General features: G+C 52.5%; 3 protein-coding genes across 4 annotated transcripts in view; 2 read left to right on the forward strand and 1 right to left on the reverse strand.

The window, feature by feature from the left end:
• The first annotated feature begins 979 nt into the window (after positions 1-979).
• Positions 980-4,244, forward strand: DUOXA2 (dual oxidase maturation factor 2). Its single transcript, XM_032417769.1, has 6 exons — positions 980-1,160; positions 2,260-2,317; positions 2,600-2,734; positions 2,985-3,198; positions 3,485-3,699; positions 4,051-4,244. Exons 1-6 carry the CDS (start codon positions 1,014-1,016, stop codon positions 4,242-4,244), a joined length of 963 nt encoding a protein of 320 aa, XP_032273660.1. The 5' UTR covers positions 980-1,013.
• Positions 4,245-5,207: 963 nt separating this feature from the next.
• On the reverse strand, positions 5,208-8,337 carry DUOXA1 (dual oxidase maturation factor 1). Of its 2 annotated transcripts, XM_032417767.1 has the most exons (6): positions 8,191-8,337; positions 7,793-7,850; positions 7,317-7,451; positions 6,889-7,102; positions 6,425-6,642; positions 5,208-5,698 (listed from the first exon to the last, which is right to left on the reverse strand). In XM_032417767.1, exons 1-6 carry the CDS (start codon positions 8,335-8,337, stop codon positions 5,442-5,444), a joined length of 1,029 nt encoding a protein of 342 aa, XP_032273658.1. In that variant the 3' UTR covers positions 5,208-5,441. The 2 variants fall into 2 exon arrangements, with proteins under 2 accessions (XP_032273658.1, XP_032273659.1); XM_032417768.1 differs by lacking the exon at positions 7,317-7,451.
• A 7,956-nt stretch (positions 8,338-16,293) lies between these two features.
• DUOX1 (dual oxidase 1) overlaps positions 16,294-26,709 on the forward strand; it is a 30,049-nt gene continuing 19,633 nt past the window's right edge. Inside the window, 14 exon segments of the mRNA XM_032417523.1 lie at positions 16,294-16,351; positions 18,372-18,455; positions 18,644-18,808; positions 20,088-20,275; positions 20,428-20,511; positions 20,513-20,630; positions 20,751-20,917; positions 21,325-21,385; positions 21,502-21,598; positions 22,931-23,021; positions 23,987-24,089; positions 24,344-24,516; positions 25,665-25,840; positions 26,052-26,170. Of these exon segments, the coding sequence (XP_032273414.1) occupies positions 16,294-16,351; positions 18,372-18,455; positions 18,644-18,808; positions 20,088-20,275; positions 20,428-20,511; positions 20,513-20,630; positions 20,751-20,917; positions 21,325-21,385; positions 21,502-21,598; positions 22,931-23,021; positions 23,987-24,089; positions 24,344-24,516; positions 25,665-25,840; positions 26,052-26,170 (1,684 nt within the window).

Here is a 26,709-nt window from a genome sequence, read left to right on the forward strand (position 1 = left end):
ATCGGCATGCCACTCTTTTCAGGACACCTGGTAGGTACTGACACTGGTCCCCACTGTCCACCTGGTGGAAGAACTAACACTGGCCAAAGAACCCCTCCGCCTGCCGCCGCACTAATCTTCTGTGGTTTATCAGTCCAAGGCAGCACCACCACCCCCCCCCCAACTCCCAACCTCCTATCTCCATCCCCAAGCCCTCAGTAACTGCTTCTCCTAGAGGAGGCAGGGAAGGGAAAGCAGTTAGTGAGCTGGGAACCGGGACCTGCAGCCCCTCCTACTCTACTGTGAATGCCTGTGCATGGACAGGAGGGATGGAACGATCAGGCCCCAAACTCCCTCCAGCCTCTGGTTTAGGGCCCCTGTCTGGGTCAGAAGTCTTTCCTCTTGGAATCTTTGCTTCTCTGCCCTCCTCCCAGCCTCCACCTTCCCAACACAGCACCACTCCCACCCCCCCAACCCCTCCGAGCTCTGAAGATCCTCCCCAGCAGCACTCTCACCCTCTTCTCTGGATCCTCTAAGGCCAGCTGCCCTGGTGTCCGTTGAGGTCAGACCGGTGCCAAGTGTCCGCATCTGGGCGGGAGGCTAGCCCTCTTACTGTGGAGGTTGGGCTTCCGTCATTTGCATAGTAGCCTCCGCCTCTTATTTGCAAGATCTCTTTCCAACTGCACCCAGCTGCCAAGCCCTGACATCCACCCAGCAACCTACCCAGGCTACTATAAAAGGGCTCCAGGTCCTGCACCACTTCCAAACACAGAGCCGCAAAAGTAACTGGCTATAGCCAGTGAGAAATAATTCCTCTCTCCCACCTACCCAACCCTGCCTGGGCCAACCCAGAGCACTTGAAGGCGGCCAGCCACTACGCTTCCTTAGGGGCGAGTTGAGCAACTCAGACTTGACCAGCCCATTAAATCCTGTCCAAGAACGCAGGGGACCGGGTAAAGAGAAGTGGGACCTGGGTTCGGTTGCCAGGTTCGCACTTTTCCCTCTCCAGCGGACCAAGCTTGGCCCGTTGCAGCATGACTCTGTGGAATGGTGAGCTGCCTTTCTACCCCCAGCCCCGGCATGCCCCCGGCTTCAGCGTCCCGTTGCTCATCGTCATTCTGGTGTTCTTGGCCTTGGCCGCCAGCTTCCTGCTCATCTTGCCTGGGATTCGTGGTCACTCGGTAAGGGGGTGCTAGATGCTAGGGCTTGAGGGTCATGGGCAGCTTGTCTCTGGAAGACCTAGGACAGGTAATACTGTAACAAGGGCTTCCATGAATAGTCAGACGAAACGTTGAACCAGAGGAGCATAGGTGGAGCAGACCCAGAAGTCTGGGGGCAGCCGGCACCCCTCCCTGCCCAAGGACTGGGAGAGATGGAGACCCTGTATAAGACATTCTAGAGACTGACCCCACCTGGATCATCCAGGAGGCTGCTGCAGAGAGTGGGTGCCCAGTCCAGTAATCCTGGGGCTAATTCTAGTCTTCACATGCTGCTAGAGTCTCCCTCCTCTCCTCAGACTGCGGCTGCACTCCAATCTCAGCCTTCAGGTAATGACCAGTGGACCAAGAGCTGAGACTGCTGTGTTTCACTGGTGTGCTGGGTTGAGATGCATATGTATGGGTGCTCCCATCCTAAGGACTCAGGGACTTCCACAAATGATTCGAAGTTGTAACAGACTGGGTACTTGTCCTTGGACCAGCCCCCCCACCCTTCTCCCAGAACCTAAGTGGTTTATCCAGTCTAGGAGTACCTAGCCTCCCTGAGTCTTGATCTGTGTCGGTTTCCTTGGGAAACTGGTGCACCTAAGAATATCTGAGAGGCTGCTTTCCCACCTCCTCTACGACAGGACCCTGGGGCTGCCCTCTCCTGGGGGAGGTGACCCCAGCCAGCCGGGCACTTCTGGACTCACTGAGCCTCATCATAGTAGTGACTCGAGTAGCTGGCAAGACCAGGACCAGGAGCCAGATAGCTGGGGGAGTGAAGGTGATATGACAACACCAGGCAGGGAGCCAGGTTGCAGGGTGGAATGGGAAATGGGGCTAGGGAGGCAGAAGTGCATGGCTAGAAAACATCAGAAATGTCAGTGGCTCAGAGGGACTTGCACAAAAAGCAAGACAGACTTTGGCTTTAAAACCTCAGGAATGCAACTCGGAAAAGGGTGTGGGGCAAGAGGGGACAGCTGCAGGGACACTAAAGATCTAGGTGGCATGGGGTCAAGGGAGGTCTTGGGGACTCTAGTTGGGCAGTTACAAGACCTGACCCAGGTGCTTGTTCCTGCAGCGCTGGTTCTGGCTGGTGAGAGTTCTTCTCAGTCTGTTCATAGGCGCGGAAATTGTGGGTGAGTGTGTGGTGCAGCAGATGGGGAGAGGACCTGGGGTGAGGATGGAGGTGGGCAGAGGGCACCTGGGAAAATGGAGATTTGGGGGTTGTTTCCTGCTCCTTCTTTGCATTCTTCAGCTCTTCCTAGTGCCCACTCTTCCACTCTTACCATGTATACCACCTTGGACCCCTAGACCCTCCATCTCTCTTCACAGTGTCCTACCTGCCATCACCACTCTCCTCATTCCATCTCCCCAGTGCTCTCCCTAACCCTCCCCCGACACTGTGTTTCTCCCCACAGCCGTGCACTTTAGCGCACAATGGTCAGTGGGTGGGATGAACACCAACACATCCTACAAGGCCTTCAGTGCAGCAAGGGTCAGCGCTCACGTTGGTCTCCACGTCGGCCTGGAGGGAATTAATATTACACTCACAGGTGAGGGGGCTGGGGCAAAGTGAACTTCTGGATTGGCAGACCCCATGGCTGGGGGAGTGTGGCAGAGGCAGCTGGAGGAAATCTCAGACCCCACGGGCTCGAAGAGTTTTTATTCCTCACCGATCCGTGTTTTCCGCAACCGCTGCCAAACCCATGTCTCTCACACCTCCCCTTTCCTACGCGCACTAGCTTAGTTGCGGTGTCCCGGGTTGTGCGCAGCTCCACGACCCCGGCCGCCCTCCCTTCGCAGGGACCCCGGTGCAGCAGTTGAACGAGACCATAGACTACAACGAGCACTTCAAATGGCGTCTGGGTGAGAACTACGCCGAGGAGTACTCGGAGGCACTGAAGAAGGGGCTGCCCGATCCAGTTCTCTACTTGGCGGAGAAGTTCACCCCGAGCAGCCCCTGCGGGCTCTACCGCCAGTACCGCCTGGCGGGACACTACGCGTCCGCCACGCTGTGGTGAGCGCTGGAGGGAAGGCACCTGTGAGTGAGGGAGTGTCGGGGCGGGGGCGTGTGAGCCAGAGGATGTGAGGTATAGTTACAGCCCTATGGTGCGGGGAGTGAGAATTACCGCTCAGACGGTCGGAACCCAGAGAGCCCCAGCAAAGCCTGGGAGTCGGCTACTCGGCTGGAGGGTTCCCCTGCGCCTTCGCCGTCCCAGCCCCGGCTTTCGTTCTGGGGTAGGGACACAGAGCAAGCGAGGCTGGGGGAAGCCAGCTCACAGTGCGGCGGGCCCCCTCCGCAGGGTGGCGTTCTGCTTCTGGCTCCTCTCCAACGCGCTGCTCTCCATGCCGGTCCCGCTCTACGGAGGCCTGGCGCTCCTGACCACCGGCGCCTTCACGCTCTTCTCCATCTTCGCCTTCGCCTCCGTCTCCAGCGTGCAGCTCTGCCCGCTCCGCCTCGGCTCCTCCACGCTCACCACTCACTACGGCGCCGCCTTTTGGGTCACCCTGGCCACCGGTGAGGACCAAGGGGGCGGATTCCGGGAGCCTGGGCGTGGGAGCTGATGTGTGCTTTTCCCGTTTGCAGAATGAGTTCACATATATTATCTAATTTGCTCCTCTTAATAGTTTCTAGAAGCAGGCAGTTATGCCCATTTTACAGATGAGGCCAGGGGGTTCTGAAGGGTTCGGTGGCTTGCCCCAGTTAGCGCATGAACTCATGTATCACGTAATCCATATTAGAGGTCTTTCTGCCGTGTGGGTTGGGGGAGGAAATGCTAGGGGTAGCCCCCAGGAGATGCAGGGGGGCAGGCCAGGTTCTGGCCTGGAGCCCTGACTACCCTGTTTCTTTCTGTCCGCGCCGCCGCAGGCATCCTGTGCCTCCTCCTCGGAGTGGCGGTGGTGAGTCTCCACTACTCTCGACCCAGCGCTCTCCGCACCTTCTTGGACGGAAGTGGCAAGGACTATGGTAGCCAGGCGAAAGGGAACTTGCCTCTCATCCTGAACAACCCACTGCATAAGCAGTTCGGAGCCCTGGACTTAACGACTAGTACTAACCTTTGAGGGTTATTCAACCTCGGACTCCTACCCCGCCTCGGCCCCCTGCAGGCCGGGTAGCAATACCTGCTGGGCTCGGGCCAGGAGAGCTAGCTCCAGGAGGGTCACTGCGCCGCGGGCGCCAGGAAAAGCAGGCGGCCTCAGACGTGCCGCACGCCTACGCCCGGGGAAAAAGGGTCTTCCAAGGTGAGCTGTAAATAAATCCTTTTTCTTTTTCTTTTTTTCTTAAATTTGTTTCTATTACATTCAATGGCTTTTCCAGGCTTGGGGAATATGAGTCCTCGGCCGACTTCCCTGGGTTGGAAGCAGCCTACTACATTCTCTCTGCCTTGCCACAAGGCTCTGGGAGAGGGGCGCCCTCTAGTGAGCCCAAAGGGGAACCCTCCGGAGCCAGCATCTTTCTGAGCTGCCCCAGGCGGATGGCAGCAGTGACCAGACAGGTCAACCTCCCATTGGCTCAGCTGAGTGGGAGGGAATGGCATTTCTGAGGTCATTTACTAACTCCAGTTTATTCACTAACTAAGAGGTAGTGTCCAAGGGACAAGGTAGTTGTCAGCAAGGCATAAAAATGTAAATCCTGGGATTTTTTTTTTTTTTTTAGGTCCTTGGCAAGACCTACAATCTTATTTGGCAAATTTGAGAATTGAAGCTTAAGCTTAAAGATAATGTAGCACACTTAGTTAATATTAGACCTGGGACAAGAAGTTTGGTTTCTTCTGCTGCCCAGGGCTTTCATTGTATCAAGAGATCACACAAGTAAAAGAAGAACAAAAGGGACCCAGGAAAAAGGAAAATAAGAGGTACAGAGGGATGAGGGGGACTACATGGGAATCACACAGTAACCTCCCCCCCCACACACACACAATATAGATGAAGCTGAGTTTCAATAAATGGCCCCTCAAAGAGGCAAGCATCAAGGGAAGGCAGGGTTGCTGTGCAGAAATGGGCAGCACCTGCTTGGTCTTAACATGGAGACAGGGTTGATAGGCACCCCCAATGTCTGTTTAGCATATTAGGGCTTTTTGTTTTCGTTTTTGTTTTTACATCAATAGAAAGAGTCTCTTTTTCCTACTCCACCTGCAGATTGGGGCTGGGGACAGATTGGTTTCAACCCATCCTGCAGTCAGTTCTGGCAGGTTTATGGGGCTCCAATGAGATCTGCAACCAGATTGGAAGTCCAGGTGTCCACCAGGGAGAAGAACCTTATAGGGCACAGTCAGACTCTCTGTGATGCTCCTCCTTACACCATGCCTCAGAAGAAGCCTCTGACAGAAGAATGTCCTGGGGCTCAGGACTCTCAGCTGTGGACCGGTATCTGGGGCTCAGGAGTCCCCCTTCCTCAGGATTCCACTCCAGTGAAGGATCCTCCCCTGTACTCTGGTTGAACAAAGCCTTCAGCCTTTGGGGCTGCATCCTGTGGGCCACTGCCATGGCCAGGCCGAGCAGCATACAAAGCAGTCCTGGGAATGAGATAACAGGTGTCCCGCCTTGGTGATAGTAATGCCCTCCCAAGGACATCTTCTCCCAAGAGCATCAGAACAACTCAAAGAGAATCGCTGGTATCCCTGTTTCAGGGCAACTTGGGCTGAGAGCAGTGATGGACTTAGGGTCATACAGCTGGTGTGGCTCTGTTGTTCTGAGTTTTGGGATTCTAAGCCCAGTGCTCTTTGCATTACATCTCAGAAGAGAGAGAGAGAGAGAAAAAAAGAGAGAACTCTGAAAACAGAGAACCCTGGGGGAAGGGCAGAACACAGAGGAGGAGGCATGAGAAAGGGCATGAGAGAAGAGGAGAAGAGAAGAAATTGCAGGACAATTTAAGGCTACGTGAGGCAGGGAAAGAGAAGGAAAGCAAAGGAATGGGGGACACAGAGAAGAGTGTTTGGGGGAAGTGGGCAGGGACATAAGACTGGAAGATTTGGGAAAGAGCTGGGTGAAGAGAGAGTTAGGGGATGAGGGAAATGACAGAGACAGAAGACACGGGGAGTAGGCATCTATGGAGGGGAGGCAGGTGGAACTGGGGAGATAAAACCCAGAGATGAGTAATGTAAGAGGGATGGGGCTTTAATGAGAGGAAAGGCATCCTGGTCCCCAGAGGCAGACCCTCAACCCCCACTAATATGGTGGTCCCTGGCCCTCCTTCCCTAGCCCTAAGCCTTCTGGTGTCTGTCTTCAGGGCTGCACCTCACCTGTGGTCAATGTGATCCAGAAGGCAGGCCCATGGTGAGTGTGCAGCATAGCAGTACCCAGGTGCAGGGCACAGGGTGGTGTGAGTGATGTGGCCGTGGAGAAGAAGAGCAGTCCCAACAGCTGGAAGATGCCTGTGGCCAGCAGCATGTGGCCACCATAGACCAGCACGGGCATGGACAGCATCACATTGGCCAGCAGCCAGCAGAGGAATGCCACCCTGGAGAGCCAGGACCCAGTGAAGGCTGGCCTGGACACCTCTACTTGGAAGGGCCCAGGTGGAGGCTCAGGGACCCAAGAATACCCCAAAGATGTGAGATAGGGATTTCTGCCTATAGGTTTCCCAACCAAGCACCATGGGGCTGGTGCCACCCTGTCCCACCAGGGATTTCCACATAAGTGGAGGAAGATGGGTAGAAACTCCATTCCTGGGTCTAGGCCAGCAGGGCCTCCATCCCACCCTCACCAGAGCATGGCTGAGGTGTAGTGTCCTGCCAGGCGGTACTGGCCATGCAGACCACATGGACTGTTCGGGGTGAACTTCTCAGCCAGGTAGAGCACGGGGTCCGGCAGCCCCTTCTCCAGTGCCTTTGTATACTCCTTAGCATAGTTCTTGCCTAGGCGCCAGGTGAACTCCTCATTATAATTGATGGTCTCATTCAGCTGTTGCACTGGGGTCCCTGGGGAATAGGGCAGTTGTGCTCAGCAGGAACCCAAGGACCGGAGTGGGCATTTGCCTGGGTAGGGGCTCATCACATTGGGCAGAGGGACAGGAGCTGGTCTCAGTCTCTGGAAATTTCCCTTCCTACCATCCCCCCATCCTGTAGATCCAAATTAGATCCCAAAGACACAGCAGAATCTTCTCCTCCCTCACAGGTAAGAGCGATCCCTCACCTTTGAGTGTAATGTTGAGTCCTCCCAGACCAACCTGCAGCCCCACATCAGCGCTGATCCATTCGGAACTGAAGGCTTTGTATGATATGTTGGTGCTGACCTGGCCCACGAACCACTCAGAACTGAAATTCACAGCTGGGGTGGGGAGTTGGACATATGGGAACTCAGGAAGGTCCAGGCATTCCTGGGTTAGAGTCAGAAGGAGAGCTACAAGGGGTCTAGGTCTGTTTTGCTCATAATTGTATATCTGTTGACTAGCTCAGGGTCTGGCTCATGGTTAGTTTGTCAACAGTATATTTGCCCAAGATGAATAAAGGGGTCAGAATCCAAGATTTCCTTTGGTGACAGTCTGCTTATGCCCCCCCCCTCCCCTCCCTCCCCTGAAGCAGAAGATGCCATGAGGAAACAAGGAGAGGACAGGCTGACTGCTGAGGGAACTAGACGGGACAGAGGCAGTTGACCAGGATTATACTCACCCAGGATCACAGCCCCAATGAATAAGCTGGTCACCACCCGCAACAGCCAGAACAGCCTCTGAGTCACAGGGTGGGTGGGTTTAGAAGGAACACCCTCCTTCCAAATCCACCCTTCCTCTTTCCAGACTTGTGTGTGTGTGGTGGTGGTAGGGGGATGTTCTAAAACTGAGGTCACTTGGTCAGTTGTGATCAAAGTGCCTGGCATGTAATAGGTGCTCAATTATTATCCATTGAATCAATGAGTAGGGAACTCCCTCCTGGGGGTGGGGGTGGGTGACACTTTCTCAGGACTGGAGTCTCTTTCCTGAGTCTTGTTGTAGCCAGAGAGTCTGGCCCCCTCACCTTGAGGCCAAGATCTCTCTGGGGCTGGGGTCTCCAGGGTTGGGCTTGTTTCTCACCATCTTGCCCCGAATGCCAGGCAGGATGATGATGAAGGTGACCAGTGCGGTCACAAAGATGGTAATGACGACGGCCAAGGTGGTGTCCATTGGGAAGATCGGCTTGTGGCCCACATAGAAGGGGAATGTGTGTCCCAAAGTAGCCATTTTGCTGGGGTTGTGCAGGGGAGGCGTATGCTGTAGGACAATAGACGTGTATGTCTAGGTGCCAAGCCCTGTTCTTGGTGCGGAAGATACCGCAGAGCATAAACCAGACCGCGTCCCTCATCTCTGGAGCTCACCAGGTGATACCGCTCCTGCCATTCGGCTGCCCCTCTGCCATTCATTTCCCTACGTTTTGACTGTGAGGGAACGGGGGTCTTGGCAATCAGTCTCTGTTGCCCCATGCTCCTTTCCTAACCCGTAGGTCCCCTAAATCAGGGCCACAACCACCCTCGAGTCTTCTCTGCTTCCTCTGGGACTGTCTTAGGAAATATAATTCTCTTTTATCTTTCTCAGGCCTCCAGCACAATCAGACAGATCACAGGACATAAAAAGATCTATGTTTACTATCAAGTGAAGGCATAAGGGTGAAAGATGGTACAGATTACAACAAGTGGCTTTCCTTCTCAGTCCCCAAAGGAACAAAAGCCAGACAGCTCTGCTAAGTATCTAATCCAACTACATCATCAGAGGGCTGATTCCCAGTCCTGGCACTCCTCGGACTGGTCTGTCCAGCTTTCTCAAGCACCCTGGCTCCTACTCTGGCAACTCTAGAATAAACAAAATCAAGTTCACTTCATCTTACAGTCGATGAACCCAGCTCTACCAATATCCCTGTGTGTGATCTGTACTGGGGCCTTGGTTTGCCTGGGAGGCTCCATTATTTACAGTCTGACCTGGTAGTGTCTTGTTAAGCGATGCAGTGAAACAGTAAGTTTGGAGTTGTGCAGCTCTGTGTCTGAATTCTGCCTCTGCCTCTTGCAAGTTACTTGGCCCCTACAGAGACTTGGTTTTTTTACAAAATAGGAATGATAATATCTACCTCGCAGGGTCATTATGAGTGTGAAACAAGATTGTGTGTGTAAAGTGCTAAGAATAATACCTGAAACAGAGTGACATCAATAGATGGGAAATAGGGGACATTTTATTACTCCATTTATCTCTCTATCCAATCCTTCTTGGAGGGAACCCTGGGCTAGAATCAGTTCTGGGTCCAGTTCCAGTTCTTCACTAATTTTAAAACATTGGGCAGTCAAATGACAACCTCCCTGGCCCTTGGTTTCCTCATCTGCAATTGGATATGATGATCTCCAGGTCCCCTCTAGTTCTAAATTCTGTGATTCTTCTATAATACCTTGTGGAAGGCTCCCAGCCTTCCACTCTCCTCCTAGGCCGGGCCACCTCCTATGCTATCTCGGGGGGTAGCATAGTGTCAGACAGACAGTTTGAACTTTTAATCCCATCTTTTGGACAAGTCACATAACCTCTGAGTCTCAGTTTTCATGTGGAGTTTTGCTTTTTTTCTTAACTCCTCAATTCTTCCATTCCAGAGGAACAGGTATCTCTTTTCCTCCTGGGCTCTCACTCCAATCCTGCCTGCCTTCACTACCACCTTTCTCATTACTCATCCCCTTTCTCTTTACAACTTTTCAGCTTCTCTTTCTCTGCTGGCTGTGTAAATTTCTTCCATCTTAGGAACACAAAGAGAAGGGACTCTGTCCCTTGAACTTCTTAGTTCTTTCCAGCTACTGTCTTATCCCACTCTCCCCTTTTCACAGCCAGGCTTTCTGGAAGAATAGACTATGTTGGTGTTTTCACTGTTTTATCTCCTCAACCCATTGCAATCTGGCTTCTGTCTCTGAGAAGTCTCCGACTTCTCCATTAGGTTACCACATGCTAAATCCAAAGGGAAGTTTTCACTTCTTATCCTTCTTGACCTCCCTGTGGTATTTGGCATTGTGGAAGTTTCCCTCTTTCTTGTCCTCCTTGGGTCTCCATGACACTATGCTCTCCTGGGTCTGCTGCCTTTGGCCATTCCTTTTGTGGCTCCTTTGCTAGTCCTTCCTCCTTCTGACATATTTCTGTTTCCCAGGAGTCTGTCTAGGCTTTTTTCTTCTAGCACTCTTCATGATTCCCTAGGTAAACTCATCTATTTCCATGGCTGTTGCATCTCAAATCTATGTCTCCAGGTAGACCTCTTACCTGGGCTCCAAACACAAAAGGTCCAATTACCCTGTTGACATTTTCACTTGGCTTTCACATGGATGCCTCAGATTTAACAGGTCCCACACTGAATTCACTCTCTCTGCTCTGCTTTTTATTCTGTTTTCTTTGTCTCTTTGGTGGCATCACCACTGTACCAATAAAATAAATCAGAAAGCTAGACCATCTGACCTCCTAAACATTTCTTGAAGCCATCCATGCATTTCCTTCCCTACTGCCCTAGTTCAGCCTCATTCTATCTTGCCTGGTGGCAGAACATTTTTTTTTTCTAACAAGCAAATATAATCATTTTACTTCTTTGCTCTAGGTAAAGTCTAACCTCACAATCACATACAAAATCCTCTGTAATCTGATCTCACCTACCATTGCATCTCTATCTTTGGCCCAGCCTAACCTCTAGCCATACTCAACTATTGGCCTCTCCCTGAATCTGACATGCTCTTTCAAGTCTTCATGCCTCTGTAGATGCTATTTCCTCTGCCTGGCATGCTCTTACCCCTTAGCAAAGACCTTTTCACCCTTCAAGTCTCAGCTCGTATTACCCCCTCTGTGAAGTTTCCTCTGAAACCATTGGGCCAGTGTGGATGTTCCCACCTCTAATATTCTGATTGCATTTTGAATATACCTCCACAATCACAATAATTACACTGTATTATAATTATTTGAACATCAATCTCCCCATTAGCTTCTAATCTCCATCTTTGCATCCCCTGCTTGTAGCATATACTAATAAGTCTATGGGTTGAATGAACGAATATATGAATGAGTTCCTCTCCCTGCTGGTAGCATCTTCTATTTCACACACAAGAGGGAGCTATGCTCCCTCTGTGCTCTAGACAGTATTAAACTCTCATTCAACATTAATTGAGTGTCACGAATATAAGGCTAAGGATTGGGCAGGAAGGGATTTGACCAACCCTGCCCATTTTTAGTGCTTTCACAAAATTTTCAGAGAGCCTCTTCCAATAGTTAGAATCCAAAGCATGAGTGTTCATGTTTAATTGAATCTGAAACATATATTTCAACTCTAGCTAAAGATAAATAACTAAGAACGTGTGGATTAAGTTATCTTTTATAATATGTGATATATTTATTTTATTTATTGGCCTAACAATTTTTTATCAATGACACCTAGACTGAAGCCATTACAATTGTGATGGAAGGCTATATTTTTTAGAAAAGGCTATAAATGTAGAGTATCTTGGGTAATAAGGTAGGAAGATAAAGCAAGTTTACTGATCCTATAAATACATATTATATGCTGAAATTTCAAAAACAAATATTTGCAATATAAGCAAATAATAGTGTAATGTATTTGGGTTAGCGTTAGATGTTAGCATTATTCCTACATATATTTTAATGGGAGGTTATAAAATATTTTACAAGAATGGCTCATCTCTATTAACATGGTGCTTCAAAGAAACACTAACAAAAGGCTCTGTAAGTACAAAAGAACAATGTTAGCTTATTTCCAATTCTCCAGAATACTTACTAAAGATGACTAAAGAAAAAAGATAGTTGGTGAATAAAATTCACCTTTTTTAATTTCTTCTTGCTTAACTTAATGAATTAGGTTTTCCTTAATCTACATCGCCTAATCTAAAGTTAATTTTGGATGACGCTGATCCCAAATTAGTTTTAATTATTAAGGTAACAGGCCTCCTGCATGAAGTGGTGGGACTGAAATGAAAGTCCTCATGCCCAGCCATCCTGCTTTTCCTACAAAGCTTGTAGTTTCCCTCTGGAACATCTTCCTCCTTGGCTTGCCAAGGAGGCTCTGACAGTAGAATTTCTTCCAATCTGAGAAAAATCTCTTGTCAGTCTTCACTCACTTCTCCCCTAGCTCACCACCACGACTGACAGATATACACAATGGACATGGATATAAATAAGACAAGATACAGTCAGACATACACCCACAGTTTCACGTAAACAGAAATATAGACACAAAAAGAAAGTAGCTCTCAGTAACATAAAGAACTAGATACATAAGCCCTCAATCAGAGGCCCCGGTGACAAAACTGAGGTGCTTTCTCAATGGGTTGGGTCAATCCCCACGCTTTCTCCCTGTCCTGGAGAAGGGAGGGCCACTCTTTTCCCTTTCTGAACTCCCTTAAAATACTGAAGCATTTCTAATGCTCAGTTGTGTTTCAGACACAGTTACCTAACCCTTACCTATCTCAGGTTGAAGTGGGGTTCCTATGTGTGTATGAGGGGTGGGCAAGAAATAAAGTTACGCGTCTTTAAGAAAATTCAGCCTAGTACAGGGTCTTCAGCAAAGTTGTCAGGTGCTTTCTTAGTGCTCTGTGGCCCCTCTTGTAGCCTCCCTCTGCCCACCTCCCCCATCTTCTGGAACCCAGAAAGACTCCTAATTCTCTACAAAGGGGGGAATGGGTGACATGGCTGGAGTTGCCACGAGCTCTGATTGATGATACGCAGCTACTAGAATGTAATATTTTGTTTCTTTGGTTGGGGTTGATCCCATTCAAAGTTTACAGCTCTGGCTGGCTACAGGGACCCTGTCAGGCACTCCTGTCCCAGCCTCTTCTCATGAAGAAGGCATGTGGACATGTGTATGTGTGTTGTTGCACCAAGGAAAGAATTAAGTGTTGAAATAGAAGATCTGAGGAGTGGGTTGAGGCAGGAATCCCCAGTAAGGGCTGAGGTGAGTAAGGACCGAGATAAGGAGTCCATGTCTGTAAACCTAGTGGCATTTATGGATGGCCTCCTCTTAATTTCTTATCAAGCTCTCTTTGAGGAACTCCCACTTGATCTGAACTTGCCCCGGGTGGACGCGGGAACCCGCGGGGCAGTGGCGGCACTCCGACGTCCCCTTCAAAACCCTCCCAGACCGCACCGACCCCAGCAGCCTCATCCCCGCCACTCACACCCGGACCACCATTTCTTACCTTCGCGTCTCGCAAACGATGCGTGCGTGGCAGCCTGAGCCGCCGCTCGCCTCGTCCTTGTGGAACCTCACAAGCAGCGCTCCTGGGGGTGGGATTAGGGCGGGAACCGGGTCCAGACGTTGTCACCGAAAGCGCACTCCCTTTCTCTCGGCGGAGCCCGCTTCCCGCCCCACTCTTCTAATGCACTGAAGGACCAGGCTTCGACCGGACAAACCGGGTCCGGGGTGCTTCCCCGCCCACCACTGCAAGTCGCTCTCAACCTTCTCAGACCGCACCCGAGGCTCTGAGGCGCTGCCTCCCGTCCTCGGCCTGGGACAGAGGAGGGACGGCGCGCAACAGCGGTCCCCTCCGCAGCCATCCCTCCGGCCCCTCCTCCTCCTGCCCCCTGCCCGGAACCCCGGGCGGCTCCGGCACAAACCTAGCGATGCAGTCCGGGGACCGGCGGGGCGCGGGCGGGGCTCGAGCGCCGGAGACCCCGAGAGCTCACGAGGAACCCTGCGGGGGGAGGAGTGGTTGCCACAGACTCTTTCAGGGTCTTAGGACGAGGGCCTTGCTTGGACGCCTGGCCTGGTCTGCCGGCATTGACCGATCCTCTTGGTCTTGGAGCCCAGCTCCGAAGGTGTGGAGAGTTTGGGGGAGCGCCTCCCCGGCCCCCCCGCACCCGCTTGGCCTCCCGCCCACACCCCAGTCCCGGCAGACTTGCCCTTTTTGCTGTCCAAGTGGCCGCACTAGCCGAGCCCTCGCCAGGGACGGGACAGATCCCCCGCCTGCGCCCTGCGAGCCAGCGCCGTCTCACCTGGCGCGTCCCGGTCCCCTCGGAGCACCTCGGCGGGTCCCCGGCGCGCCGGCTGGTATCCCGCCCCGCCCCGCCCCGCCCCGCCTCGCCTCGCCTCGCCTTAGAACCCGGCCGTGCCGTCTCTTCTTCACCGCCGGCCCCGCCCTCCCCGCGCACCGCCGCGGAGGAAGCCGGCCGGGAGCGGGCGTCGCGGCCCCGCTGCGAGCCAGGAGGGAGGCAATCCGCACTCCGGCGTCCAGGGACGCCGCGGCCACAGGTCAGACCCAGAAGGGCTTCTCCGGCCCGCGGGCCTAGGCGCTCCGGGGGAGGGAGGGAGCTCCACTCGCGTGGCTTCGGCGGAGTGTGGCCCAGCTCGGCCACGCTTTCTGAGGGAAGAGGAATTCTAGCCCTGGCCCCCCTGCGCCTCCGTTATTAGCCTGACGCTAAAATGGAGCCGGTTCAGGCCTATTCCTCCCCCACCCCACCACCAAAGTTTTAGGTTCTTGGAGAACTGGGAGTGTTGGGTGGCCTAGTTTGCTTGGGCCTAAAGGATCCTAAAGGATCTCTCTGGAGTTCTTCCTGACACAAGCACATGATGCCAGGGAGGGAAGTTTGGGCTTTTAGAGTCCAGGCTGCCCCTCAACCTTCCCTTGGGATCAGGTTGGAATCCCTATGGCCTTGGCTTATATTTCCCCCACCCCAGGGTCACCACTCTAGGACTTCAGGCTGGAAAAGTAGCCATGTGGGACAAGAACAAGGTACGCCTGTGTTCTCTCCCTGGTTCTGCCACTGCCTGGGGCTTCACTGCCCTGTCATAAGGTTATGCCTTCCACTCAAGGCTGTTAGAAAGTTACTGAACCAATGTTGTATAAATCATTGTGGCTACCCACCCGAAAGGAGTGGTTATTAAGCATACCCAATTCCTCTTCAGGTTTATCTGCACAGCCTGGCCTGAAAGCTCACTACATGCTTTTTGTGGGCTGAGTGGTCTCTGGGGCCCAGGATCCTGAAGACACAGTGGTAGGGGGGAAGGGGCAGGGCATCCTAGATCAGGGAAGGACCACTGCGGCCACTTCAGCACATCCATCCTTATGGCTTCAACCATTCAGGACCCTGCTCTTCACACACTATCAAAGGTCACCATCTGGACAGTCTCTGGGATGGAGTGGGTAGAGTGGCTGAGCTTTTGAGTTATGACAGGGCCTAAGGTTTTTCACTTGTTTAATGGGAGATGGCAAGTTGGGATGAGATCACCCTCTGGGGCTCCTCCTCTGGGACTAGACAACCTGTTCAGGAGTCCTGAGGGTTTGGTTTGAGATAAGGCTTTCTCTGAGTTCCCACTTTCTTCCACTAGATAGTTCCCCAGCCTCACCCCCACCCCCACCCCCCAGTTTCTATGCCACCTTTAGAAAATCTTTACTGGCCTGAGGCACTCCCTGTGCCGGTCAGGAGTCCCAGCCTGAGTCCCCTGCTGCCTCTGTTTCCCTGTTGTCCCTGGGTGATTTGTTGGCCTGGGGAGAGAGAGCAGAAAGTTGGCACCAAGCACAGGAGTGCCTGGCGCTGCATTCTTTGATTCCACTGAGAGGAGCCATGCTCCAGCCACGCTCTCTCTACATCACATTTACATAACACCTGTCACCTTTCTTGCTTTGAATTCAACCTCATTCTCAGGTTTGATGTTTGATTCCGGCAACCATGCTAGGAGATAGACAGTTCAGGCATGTTTACTCCCATCGCTGGAAGAGGTAACCAAGGTCCAGATCAGATAAGTGACCTGCCTAAGACCACACTCGTGGACTAGCAGCAGCTCAGTGTCCTGGCCCCCAAGCAAGGCTCTGTCCAAGGAACATACACTTTGGAAAGCTGGACCAAAGCAAGGTTTTTCGGTTAATCTAAGAAGGTAAGTCCAGGAAGTCAGAGATTTTTGTCTGCTTTGTTCATCACTTAATCTCCAGTTCCTAGGTCAGTGCCTGATACATAGTGGGTGCTTGTCAAGTGTTTGTTGAATGAATGAAAGATTCTTGGGAGACAGTGTGTCTCCTGCTCTCTGCTCCTCACTGTGGTGTTGGCCCAGGCCACACCTAGATTCACAGGGGCCTGCAGAGGCCCTGGCCTGACTCTTCTGAATTGCTGGGACTCATTCTTCCTGTCCTCTTTTTCTAGGGTCTCCATTTTAGGGTGTTCTAATACCTAAGCCCTATTATCATATTCATCATGGGCTTCTGCCTGGCTCTGGCATGGACACTCCTGGTTGGGTCATGGACATCCATGGGTAAGTATAGATTGAAGAAGTATAGCTAGGAACAGAGGAATCCTGCTGTATCAGCATTTCCTATTTCATTCCTCAGTCTGGAGGCCCTTTCTCTCTCCCCTGTCTTCTCTCTTTCTTCATAATGTAAGGACCCCTGATCCCAAGTGGCAAAAGACTGATGAGGCATACAAGATAATAACGGATCTTGTGGTCAGACTAGACCCAAAGCTGAAGGGAAGTCACCAGTGTTTTAAAACAATATGGAAAAAAAAAAAAAAACCAACACAACCAACCACCACCACTAATATGGTCGGTCCATTCGATTTCGTCTTGTTTCTGTCAGCTTTGGACAGTCTCTTACTAGAATCTGAGGCCATTCTCTGAAGTCTGGGTCTCTGAGAAGGGAAGTAGGTTTAAGGTGCTACAAGTTAGGTTAAAAAGAGCCAGTTCCTGGGGTGCCTGGGTGGCTCAGTTGGTTAAGTGTCTGCCTTTGGCTTGGGTCATGATCCCAGGGTCCTGGGATAGAGCCCAGCTGTTCAGCAGGGAGTCTGCTTCTCCCTCTCCCTCTGCTGCTTCCCCTGCTTGTGCTCTCTCTCTCAAATAAATAAATAATTTTTTTTTAAATAGCCAGTTCCTTATCATCAAGGGTTGGAGGATACAGGAAAAGGAAGCAGAGAAAACCTTTGGAATGATCTATTCTGACTGGGCAATAGATCCCTGCAGCTTCTCCCAGGACAGAGCTGTTACCATTCCCATTCCTTCCAGCTCTCTCTTTGCCTTGACCTTGGATTTTCCTTTTCTAGTAGGCTCTTGCCACTTATTCCCAGAAGGCATTCTTCCTTATGCTCCCTCCCAAAGGCCCTCCTCCCCCTTGTTCTGCCACCAGTTCATCTTATTTTAGAGATCACATGTATATAGCTGCACTAGTTCCTGCCCCAAGTCCTGGATCCTTAGTTGAGTTCTTTGCTCAAACATCAGGGCCTGAGTCATTTTCCTTCTCTGACCTGCTGGTGAGTGAGTGTGCACACATGGGTGTGCACATGCACATGGAAGTGTGGGGCAGGAGGGGAGCTCTGAGATCTTGTTCTTGGTCTGAGTGGAAAGACAATCAGGAATGGGTCTCTCGCTGGCTGATGAGGGTCCTTTTCTTTGTTCTGTTCTATGAAGTGAGCAGAGAGGGAGCTTTAGCCCTGTAACCTTCTAGTTTGGGGAAAGGAATCTAACTGGTCATCTGATCTACTGACCAGAAGGACCCCCATTCCACCTCTGATTCTGGACCCTTCCCTCTGCCCTCACTGCCTGAGTTCTTCCCTCAACAGCTGAGTGCTCCCTCCCAGATCCTAGTTTTTGGAAAGTACAATAGGGTCAATAAGAGGAATTACATGAGGAACCTGATGCCTCAAAAGAGGAGGCGGGAAGGTTATCCCGTGACCAGGCAGTCCCTGATCTGATCCCCACCCCAGAAACTGGAAAAGAGACCAGAGTAGCAACAGGCCCCAGAGCCACAGCCCCAGGGCCCACACACTTGCCCTGGGGGCTCTGCTCAGCAGGAGAGGGCCAAGCCCCTCTTCCACACTTCCCCTACCCAGGGAGTGGTCACAGAATGACCTCTCCTTCCCTGGTTGGCGTTTGGGGTGCGGCTGGCTCTTACTCCCTATGGTATCTTAGGGCTGGGAATGGTTTCTGTCCTGCCTTGTCACCCCAGGGAACTGAGGTGTGAGGGCAGTAGAAGGCTCCTGCATGCCCTTCCACATAGCCACTGTTCTCCAGCTTCATCTTGTTCTCTGAGGTTACTTGTCAGCACACACTGCCCCTGGCTACGCTGCTTCAGTGCTCCCTGCCATGTTTCCCCCACTGAGCTTGAGTTTGGATACCACTTTGTCCTCGGTTCTCTCCCTCTGCCCCCTACCTTCCACACTGTGCTGGGTGTCCACCTTCTGCTGCTCCCCTTACCAGGCTCCCAAGAGCCATATCCTTCAGGCTTGCCTGTCCTCTCATGCCCGGACTTGCCCAGCTGCCCCTTCCTTCTGTTCTCACACAGGAGCTCAGAACCCCATTTCCTGGGAGGTGCAGCGATTTGATGGGTGGTACAACAACCTCATGGAGCACAAATGGGGCAGCAAAGGTAGGTGAGGGACAAATAGAGACAGCCCCAGGGCAGGGGTGCCCGAAGGGGCAAGGCCTGGCAGGTACCAGCAAAGGCTCATCCATTCTTAAGGTTTTAGGATCTGTGGTATGGAGGGAAGCCTGGGAGAGAGGAGGTAAGGGAGCCCCACTGAGGATTTATCTTTGTCCCTACCCCTCCTACCCCAGGCTCTCGGCTGCAGCGCCTGGTCCCAGCCAGCTATGCAGATGGTGTGTACCAGCCCTTGAGAGAACCCCACCTGCCCAACCCCAGAAACCTTAGCAACACTGCCATGAGGGGCCCTGCAGGGCAGGCCTCCCTGCGAAACCGAACAGTGCTGGGAGTCTTCTTTGGTGAGGCCCTCAACCTCTGGGGGAGGGAGGCCAGTAGGGTCAGCTGGACACCTCTATGTCTGAGGTGGGGAGTCAGGGAGTGAGGGAGAGAAGTGATGGAGGATCTTAGAGATGCGGGTGAGAGATGGAGGGGGGAGGCAATGGGATGGGGTATTCTTACCCAAAACTGGATTTGCCTCTCGGTGGATATTGAGCCAAAAGACAAAACCAAGACAAGAATAGGAAGAGTTTTATTTAGAACAAGTAAAGGAAAACATGGAGAATATTTCCTAAAGCAGTGTCTTCCCAAATAATAAAACTGGGGAAGTTTTAAGGTAAGGGTACATATGCATTCATGAAGGCACTTGTCCAATGGGGAATAAGCCTAGAATTTAGGCAAAAGTCATCTCGGAGTGACAGAGTCCAGGTCTTAATTGATGGAAGTCACAAGGGCCAGCAAGGGTTGGCATCAATTGTCTGCCTTTTAATTGCTCTAATATCTGAGTGCTCAAAGGGGTTTAAATCCTGCAAAGATAACTCAAGAATGTGCTTTGTGCAAGTAGGCATAAATCATAAGATGTCTGGGGCCTAAAATGACTTTTCTTAAGTCAAGAAAGCTATGTCTTGTATTTCTTTTTCTGGGGAAGAAAAAGTAGAGGGAGAAAAGTCTGGTTGGGGGAGGCATAAATTTGCCCCACATTGAGCTGTTGATGGGACTGCAGGTAGAGACAGGAGCATGACAATAATCTCGTAGGGACTTTTGGTGGGACCCTGTTCTCACTCTTTGCCCGCTGTGACTCCTAGGACAGTCTTAGGGCAGGATTCTGATTTTGACAAGAGGGCTGGTGGGCATGGTGTCAAAATGCGGGTGCTAGGGTGGGTGGCTGGACCCCAGTGACTGTGGGTTGTTGGCTCCCAGCAGGAATGCCGGGCTCCTGCTGGCCACCCAGGGTGCCTACATTTGAATCCCAGTGTCCAGTGTTGTAGTGAGCCTGGCAGGTTCTCTGGGCAGGCTGCTCCCAGCTGCATGTTGGAGCAGGTGTTCCCAGCCTGACTGCCTAGGCACACTCACCCGGCACCTCCCAGTTACCAAGGAGAAGACCAAACTGACAATGAAAACAGTTTGGACCAGGGTGTAACAAAGGATTGGGAAGGGTGGGGGAGGTCAAGACTTGGACTTGCCAAAAATGGCTGAGGAGTCTTTTGAAGCTTCAAGGGTAGTCGGGGAGGGCTAGATACCTGATGCAGAAGGGAGAATGATCCTTAGCTGGTCCTTGCACGCCCTCCCCATTGCGGACAGGCTACCACGTGCTCTCGGACCTGGTGAGCGTGGAGACCCCCGGCTGCCCAGCCGAGTTCCTCAACATCCACATCCCGCCCGGGGACCCGGTGTTCGACCCCGACCGGCGCGGGGACGTGGTCCTCCCCTTCCAGAGGAGCCGCTGGGACCCCGAGACCGGACAGAGCCCCAGTAACCCCCGGGACCTGGTGAGACGAGGCGGGCGGGGTCCCGGGTTCGCGGCCAGGCCAGGGCAGGGCGGGGCGGGGAGAGAGGCTCCCACCCCCTCGCGCACCGACACCCGCCTCCGCTGCCCGACCCCCGGCTCACCCCCGGCTCACCCTCGCGGTGCCCCCCGCAGACCAACGAGGTGACGGGCTGGCTGGACGGCAGCGCCATCTATGGCTCCTCGCACTCGTGGAGCGACGCGCTGCGGAGCTTCTCCGGGGGGGCAGCTGGCGTCGGGGCCCGACCCCGCCTTCCCCCGGAACGCGCAAAGCCCCCTGCTCATGTGGACGGCGCCCGACCCCGCCACCGGACAGCGCGGGCCCGGGGGGCTGTACGGTGAGGCCGCGGGGCGGGCTGCGGCGGCCGGGGCGCGGGGCGGGGCGCGGGCTGCGGGAGGCAAAGCTGGTGGTCACACCGCCGCTCCTCTCCTGCCCTGCGGCCCCGCGTCGCGTGCAGCCTTCGGGGCGGAGCGAGGGAACCGCGACCCGTTCCTGCAGGCGCTGGGCCTGCTGTGGTTCCGCTACCACAACCTGTGCGCGCAGCGGCTGGCCCGCGAGCACCCGCAATGGGGGGACGAGGAGCTGTTCCAGCACGCGCGCAAGAGGGTCATCGCCACCTACCAGGTCAGTCACGCGCCCTCTCCCCGCCCCCTCCCCCCGACGGCTGCGCGGGAGACTCCGCTGCCCCGCGGGGCCCTCCATCCTCGCGCAAGCAGCCCCCGGAAACGCCCTTTTCCGGGAGGACACTGCTCCCCAGAACTGGAGCTAGCGTCTAGGAAGGGACCCCGAAGATGAAGAGCAGGCAAAGGACCGTCACACACGAGACTTGGCTGTGGTTATTAGTTATTAGCCCACGCCCATCCCGTGTTCCTAGTGGGGGACAGGCGTCCGCACCTGTCCTGTTGGAGTCGCCTCCCTGCTGACTGCCCCTGCCTGGCCCTCACCTCCCACCTAAGCCTTCCTGGGGCTCAGACCCTCCCAGCGTGGCTGCTCCAGCACTTGCCTCCCTTTTGCCCTCTGTTGACCCTCAGAACATCGTTTTGTATGAGTGGCTGCCCAGCTTCCTGCAGAAAACGCTCCCGAAGTATGCAGGTAAGGGGATGGGGAGGGAGACTGGGAGAGCTAGCAGGAGTTTTTTGGAGGGGGAGGGAGGGTGGGTGGTTTAAGGGCTAAATGTTACTATCCTCTCTCTTCTCCCCTTCCCCCAGGATACAGCCCTTTCCTGGACCCCAGCATCTCCCCAGAGTTCCTGGTGGCCTCTGAGCAGTTCTTCTCCACCATGGTGCCTCCTGGGGTCTACATGAGGTGAGGGCAAAGCGAAAACATTTGTGTGTTGGGAGGAATGGGGATGTCATTTGAGAAAAATCTGTCCTCAGGAAAGGATTATCAGTCTGAAGTGTGCTAATTTCCCCAGAGAACAGTGAATTTGGAGGGGGAAGAACAATTGTTTAAAAAGACATTGTTGTGGTTTTGAAGCACTTTATGTCCATTTTCCTACGGCTGGTGTATATATTAACCCCCCAATTAAACACAGGCTAATTGAGGCTCAGAGGGTGAGTCACAAAGCCTGCTGGTCTGAATCTTAGGTCTTGACACTACACTGGGGGCATTTTTAACTATAAGCACAGGACCTGGGTCTTGCAAGCCTTTCTAGGGAATTATAATTAAAAAAGCGTGAGAGCTGAAGAGAAATTTTGACTCCAAAATAAGGAAAAGGGAAATTTAAACTAAAATATACATATTTAATTAAATGTATATGGAACAAAACATGTCAGTTTATTTTTATAAGTGCATTATAATTTAAAACAATTTGTAGGTTAGGGGCACCTGGGTGGCTCAGTCAGTTAAGCAGTTGCCCTGGGCTCAGGTCTTGATCCCAGGGTCCTGGGATTGAGCCCCACTTCCGACCATCTGGCTTTCTGCTCAGTGGGGAGTCTGCTTCTCCCTCTCCCTTTACCCCTTCCCCCTGCTCTGCACTTGCACACGCATGCTCTCTGTCAAATAAATTAATAAGATCTTTAAAAAAAACAATTCATAGGTTAGATTTTCTTACTCTGGGACAATTTTTGGATATGCCTAATCATAGCCAAGAAATCATAGCATTTGACTTATCCATAGACAAGTAATTTCAAAAGAACAATTAAAAATCCTTTTAAAATGTTTTAACATATATATATACACTCTCTCTTTGGGAATCAGGAGAGAAGAGGTGCTCTAAACAGAGCCCCATGCTGTTTAGTAATATATACATAGACAGAAAGATGGAGAAAGAGATGGGGGAAGGGAAGCATGTGCATGCTTTGGGCACATTTTTAAATGCTTTTTTAAAATACTTTATTTATTTATTTGACAGAGAAGGAGACAGGGAGAGAGGGAACACAAGCAGAGGGAGTGTGAGAGGGAGAAGCAGGCTCCCTGCAGCAGGGAGCCTGCTGCAGGGCTTGATCCCAGGACCCTGGGATCATGACCTGAGCCGAAGGCAGACACCTAACGACTGAGCCACCCAGGCGCCCCATGTTTTTAAATGTTTACACTGACCTGGGCCCCTGGCTATGTACAGTCTTGGAGATCAGAGCAGATGCCTGACTTTAGGACCCCATGGCCTCAGTCATCATTCCCCTGCTCCTTGCATTTCAGAAATGCCAGTTGTCACTTCCAGGAGGTCATCAATAGGAACTCAAGTACCTCCAGGGCTCTCCGGGTCTGCAATAGCTACTGGAGCCGAAAGGTCAGGGCTGGGGGCACATATGTGGGTGGGTGTGTGTGTGTGTGTGTGTGTGTCTGAGGTATATGATGAAGGGGGACAGTAGGGCCTAGGCAGCCAGCTGTACATGCTCGAAAGTCAATCCTCCACCTCCACCTCAAGGCGGTGTGAGGGACAGCGAGGCCTATGCAGGTGTGGCTCTACATTCATTCCTTCCTTGTAGGTTTTTCTTCTCCCTTGACAGTTCTGAGTCCCCCATAGGCCCGGAGTACCCCAGCCATCCCACCCCCCCCCCAAGGAAATGTCCCAATTAGACATACTGAAGGCAATGTGTGAATGTGTATGTTGAGGGGGGAACAAGAAGGAAGGAAGAGTTCTGAGATTATCAGGGATAATCTGTCCCATCCAAACCAGGCCAGTGTGGGTAAAGAGCATTGATGAATAATTTAAAGCAAAATCTGATACTTTGTGTAGAGTGTTCACAAGAGAAGAGAGGTAGAAGGAAAAGGGAGAAGAGGAAAGCACAGAATCAGAGTGATAAAGCTGAATTGAAGAAGACCTCAGTATCCTCCTAATTGTTTTAATTTAATTTAACTTAATTTAATTTTATCCCTAATGCCCTTTTTATTAAGGAAAAGGCACTGAGTTCAGAAAGGTCCTGTGATTTGCCATGGTCACACAGCTGCTCACTAACAGAGCAAGGACCAAGACCTAGATGTTCTAGTGTCTTTGTTGATCATACTGTCAAGTCTCCTAAAATAGAAGTAAAGTTTTAGATCCCTTGTGTTTGTGGGGACCTGTCTCCCAGCATCCTGAGCTTTGGATGGGGACATCACTCACCCTGAGTGGGGAATCAACCTATGGAGGAGGAATGGCCTGCTGGTTTCAGAGCAAACATCAGCACTGGGTGGGCCCAGGACATGGACTGTGGTGTGGGGAGAGCTTGGCTGCTCAACCTCCAGCCCCATCTTCTCTCCCCATTCCTAAAGCATCCAAACCTACGAAGAGCTGAAGATGTGGATGCGCTACTGCTGGGCATGGCCTCCCAGATCGCTGAGCGAGAGGACCATGTCGTGGTTGAGGATGTACTAGGTGAGGCTGAGGCTGTCCCTGAAGGCTGTGCCCTGCTAGCCCCTGGGTGGGGATTCTGCTGGAGCTCCAGTGTCAGGCCAGGAGGAGTGTCTGTGCCTGGGAGCCTGTACTCTTTCACTGCTGAGAGATGTGGTGACCATGGTTCCCTCTGTGTGATTCTGGTCCCCCCTGGGGCTGGTTGGAGCCCGGGTCCTGGGCTAGTGGAGCCGTGGTGGCCCTGAGCTCCCTCAGACTCTCTGCTATTTCATCCCCAGATTTCTGGCCTGGGCCCCTGAAGTTCTCTCGTACAGACCACCTGGCTGGCTGCCTGCAAAGAGGCCGGGATCTGGGCTTGCCCTCTTATACCAAGGCCAGGGCAGCACTGGGTCTTCCTCCTATTACCAGATGGCAGGACATCAACCCTGCACTCTCCCAGAGCAACCATACCGTAAGGAAGGGTTGGGACACGGAGGGCAGGGTGGGAGGGCCAAGGCACATTGGCCCAAGACATGGAAGGGAGGCAGTGAGACACAAACACTAGAGACAAGTCCCTGGGGAGAAGGATGGGACTCACCCAGGTGGCTTTTCCCAGTATCGTACACCAGGATGGAAGTTTCCAGACCAGTAGGATTTGGCAGTATATCTTGTGACTCTGCAGATCTAGCAAATGTTTGTTGAGCATCTCTTGCATGCTAGGCACTTAATAGGCATTATCTCATTTGCTCTTCCCAACAAGCACCTGAGCAGGTGTAGAGGGTCCTCGACCCAGGAACAAGCTATACTTTTTTATCCACCGATACTCAAGCTGCCCTTGGGGAGTTAACTGTCACACCCTGAGCTATCACCTGGGCAAGTGGCATTGCCTGCCAGCCAACAGACCAGTTTTGGTGGCCTTAGCATCTTGGCATAGTGGCGTTTCTGCAATTGCATGCTTGTTTTATTGCTTTTGTCCTTACTATTTTATAAGATTGTTGGAAAGTGGAGAATTGAAAGGCTGATGAAGAAGCAATACGCACATGGGGCTTGTAAACTTTATAAAATCAATATAAAGATAGGAATCACCAGGCATACTGAAAGTAGCAAATCTTTAGCTTACCTGGGCCTCACTGGAATTAAGCTGAGCAAATGTTTGTTTACATTGCAGAGAAAAGAACTAAAGTAAAGGTCAGGTAGAAAATGCTGCTCATATAATATTGAAGTCTGTCTCCAAAAAGCAATGTATATGCAGGGATTTGATTTTTAAAAACTTTTTTAGCTCTAAGAATAGAAAGCTTTTCTAATACATCATTCTACCTTTCCAACTTTTGTACTGGTTTTGACCCTCAACTTTCATACTGTTTTGAGCACAAGCCACATAGGGAACTGGCTGCCTGTTTTGTTCCAACTTTCTAAAATAGGCAGCTGAATCTGTGAGCGAGTTCCCATAAAAGAGTTAACTTGTGTAAAGCACTCGGAGCGGTGCCTGGGGCATAATAAGTGAGTGATTGTCACTGTCATTTATCATTATCATCCTGGGGGCTGATCCCTGCGTACTACCTCTTTGCCCTAGGGTGGGTGCCAGGTCCTTGCACTCACTTGTGTCCCTTCTTGGCCCAGGTGCTGGAGGCCACAGCTGCCCTGTACAACCAGGACCTGTCCTGGCTGGAGCTGCTCCCCGGGGGGCTCCTGGAGAGCCATGGGGACCCCGGGCCCCTCTTCAGCACCATCGTCCTTAACCAGTTTGTGAGGCTGCGGGATGGCGACCGCTACTGGTTTGAGAACACCAGGAATGGGTAAGGCCTGCCTGGGTCCCTTCCTCAGACTTCACCTTGGCCTGGGCCCCAGGCCCTCTGCAGGTGCTGTCAGCAGCCCCATGGGTCCTTGATTCCCAGCTGGCCTCCCACGCTCCTCAGCCCCTCTGGGTTTCTTCCCTCATCTGGGTCCCTGGGCCAGAGCAGGCATCTCTCTCCCAATGCAGCAGCTCCCCACCTCTCCCACCCCCAGGCTGTTCTCTGAGGAAGAAATTGCAGAGATCAGAAACACTTCCCTACGGGATGTTCTAGTGGCTGTCACCAACATGAACCCCAGTGCCCTGCAGCCCAATGTCTTCTTCTGGCATATGGGTGAGTGGCCAGGGGGTGCTTGGAGGGGCCTGGGGTCTGGTGTCTCATCCCTCCTCATCCGTGGGCCTGGTTCAGGTGTGGTTGGGCAGTAGACTCCAAGGAGGCAGTGAGCCATGTTTCTGCCCTTGAGAACTTTGTTTCTGGGCACCAAGGTGGCCACATGTGGCTGTGTAGGTCCCCTTCTGCACAACTCCAGAGGGTACCCAAGTGGGGACAAGACTGAGACTCAGAGAGACCTAGGGAGGAAGGCTCCCATCAGCTGGGTTGAGCCTGGGGTGGGTGTGATATCAGGAAGGCCCAGTGCAGTGAGGATATCCTAATCCCACAGCAGTGACAAGGGAAGGGCTGTGTGTGCGTGTGTGTGTGTGTGTGTGTGTGTACATATGTGCATGTGAGGGAGAGAGAGGGCTGAGGTTCATTTTTGACCCCACTTGTTACCCCACTAGGCAAACACCACATTCTTGGTATACTGACAGGGGTAAGCAGCTCTCACCCCTCTGCTACCCAGAGGCCCCCCCACTCTACCCTTTCTGCCACTC

Source organism: Phoca vitulina, unplaced genomic scaffold (assembly GCF_004348235.1).
Source record: "Phoca vitulina isolate PV1807 unplaced genomic scaffold, GSC_HSeal_1.0 scaffold20, whole genome shotgun sequence".
Classification (NCBI taxonomy): domain Eukaryota; kingdom Metazoa; phylum Chordata; class Mammalia; order Carnivora; family Phocidae; genus Phoca; species Phoca vitulina.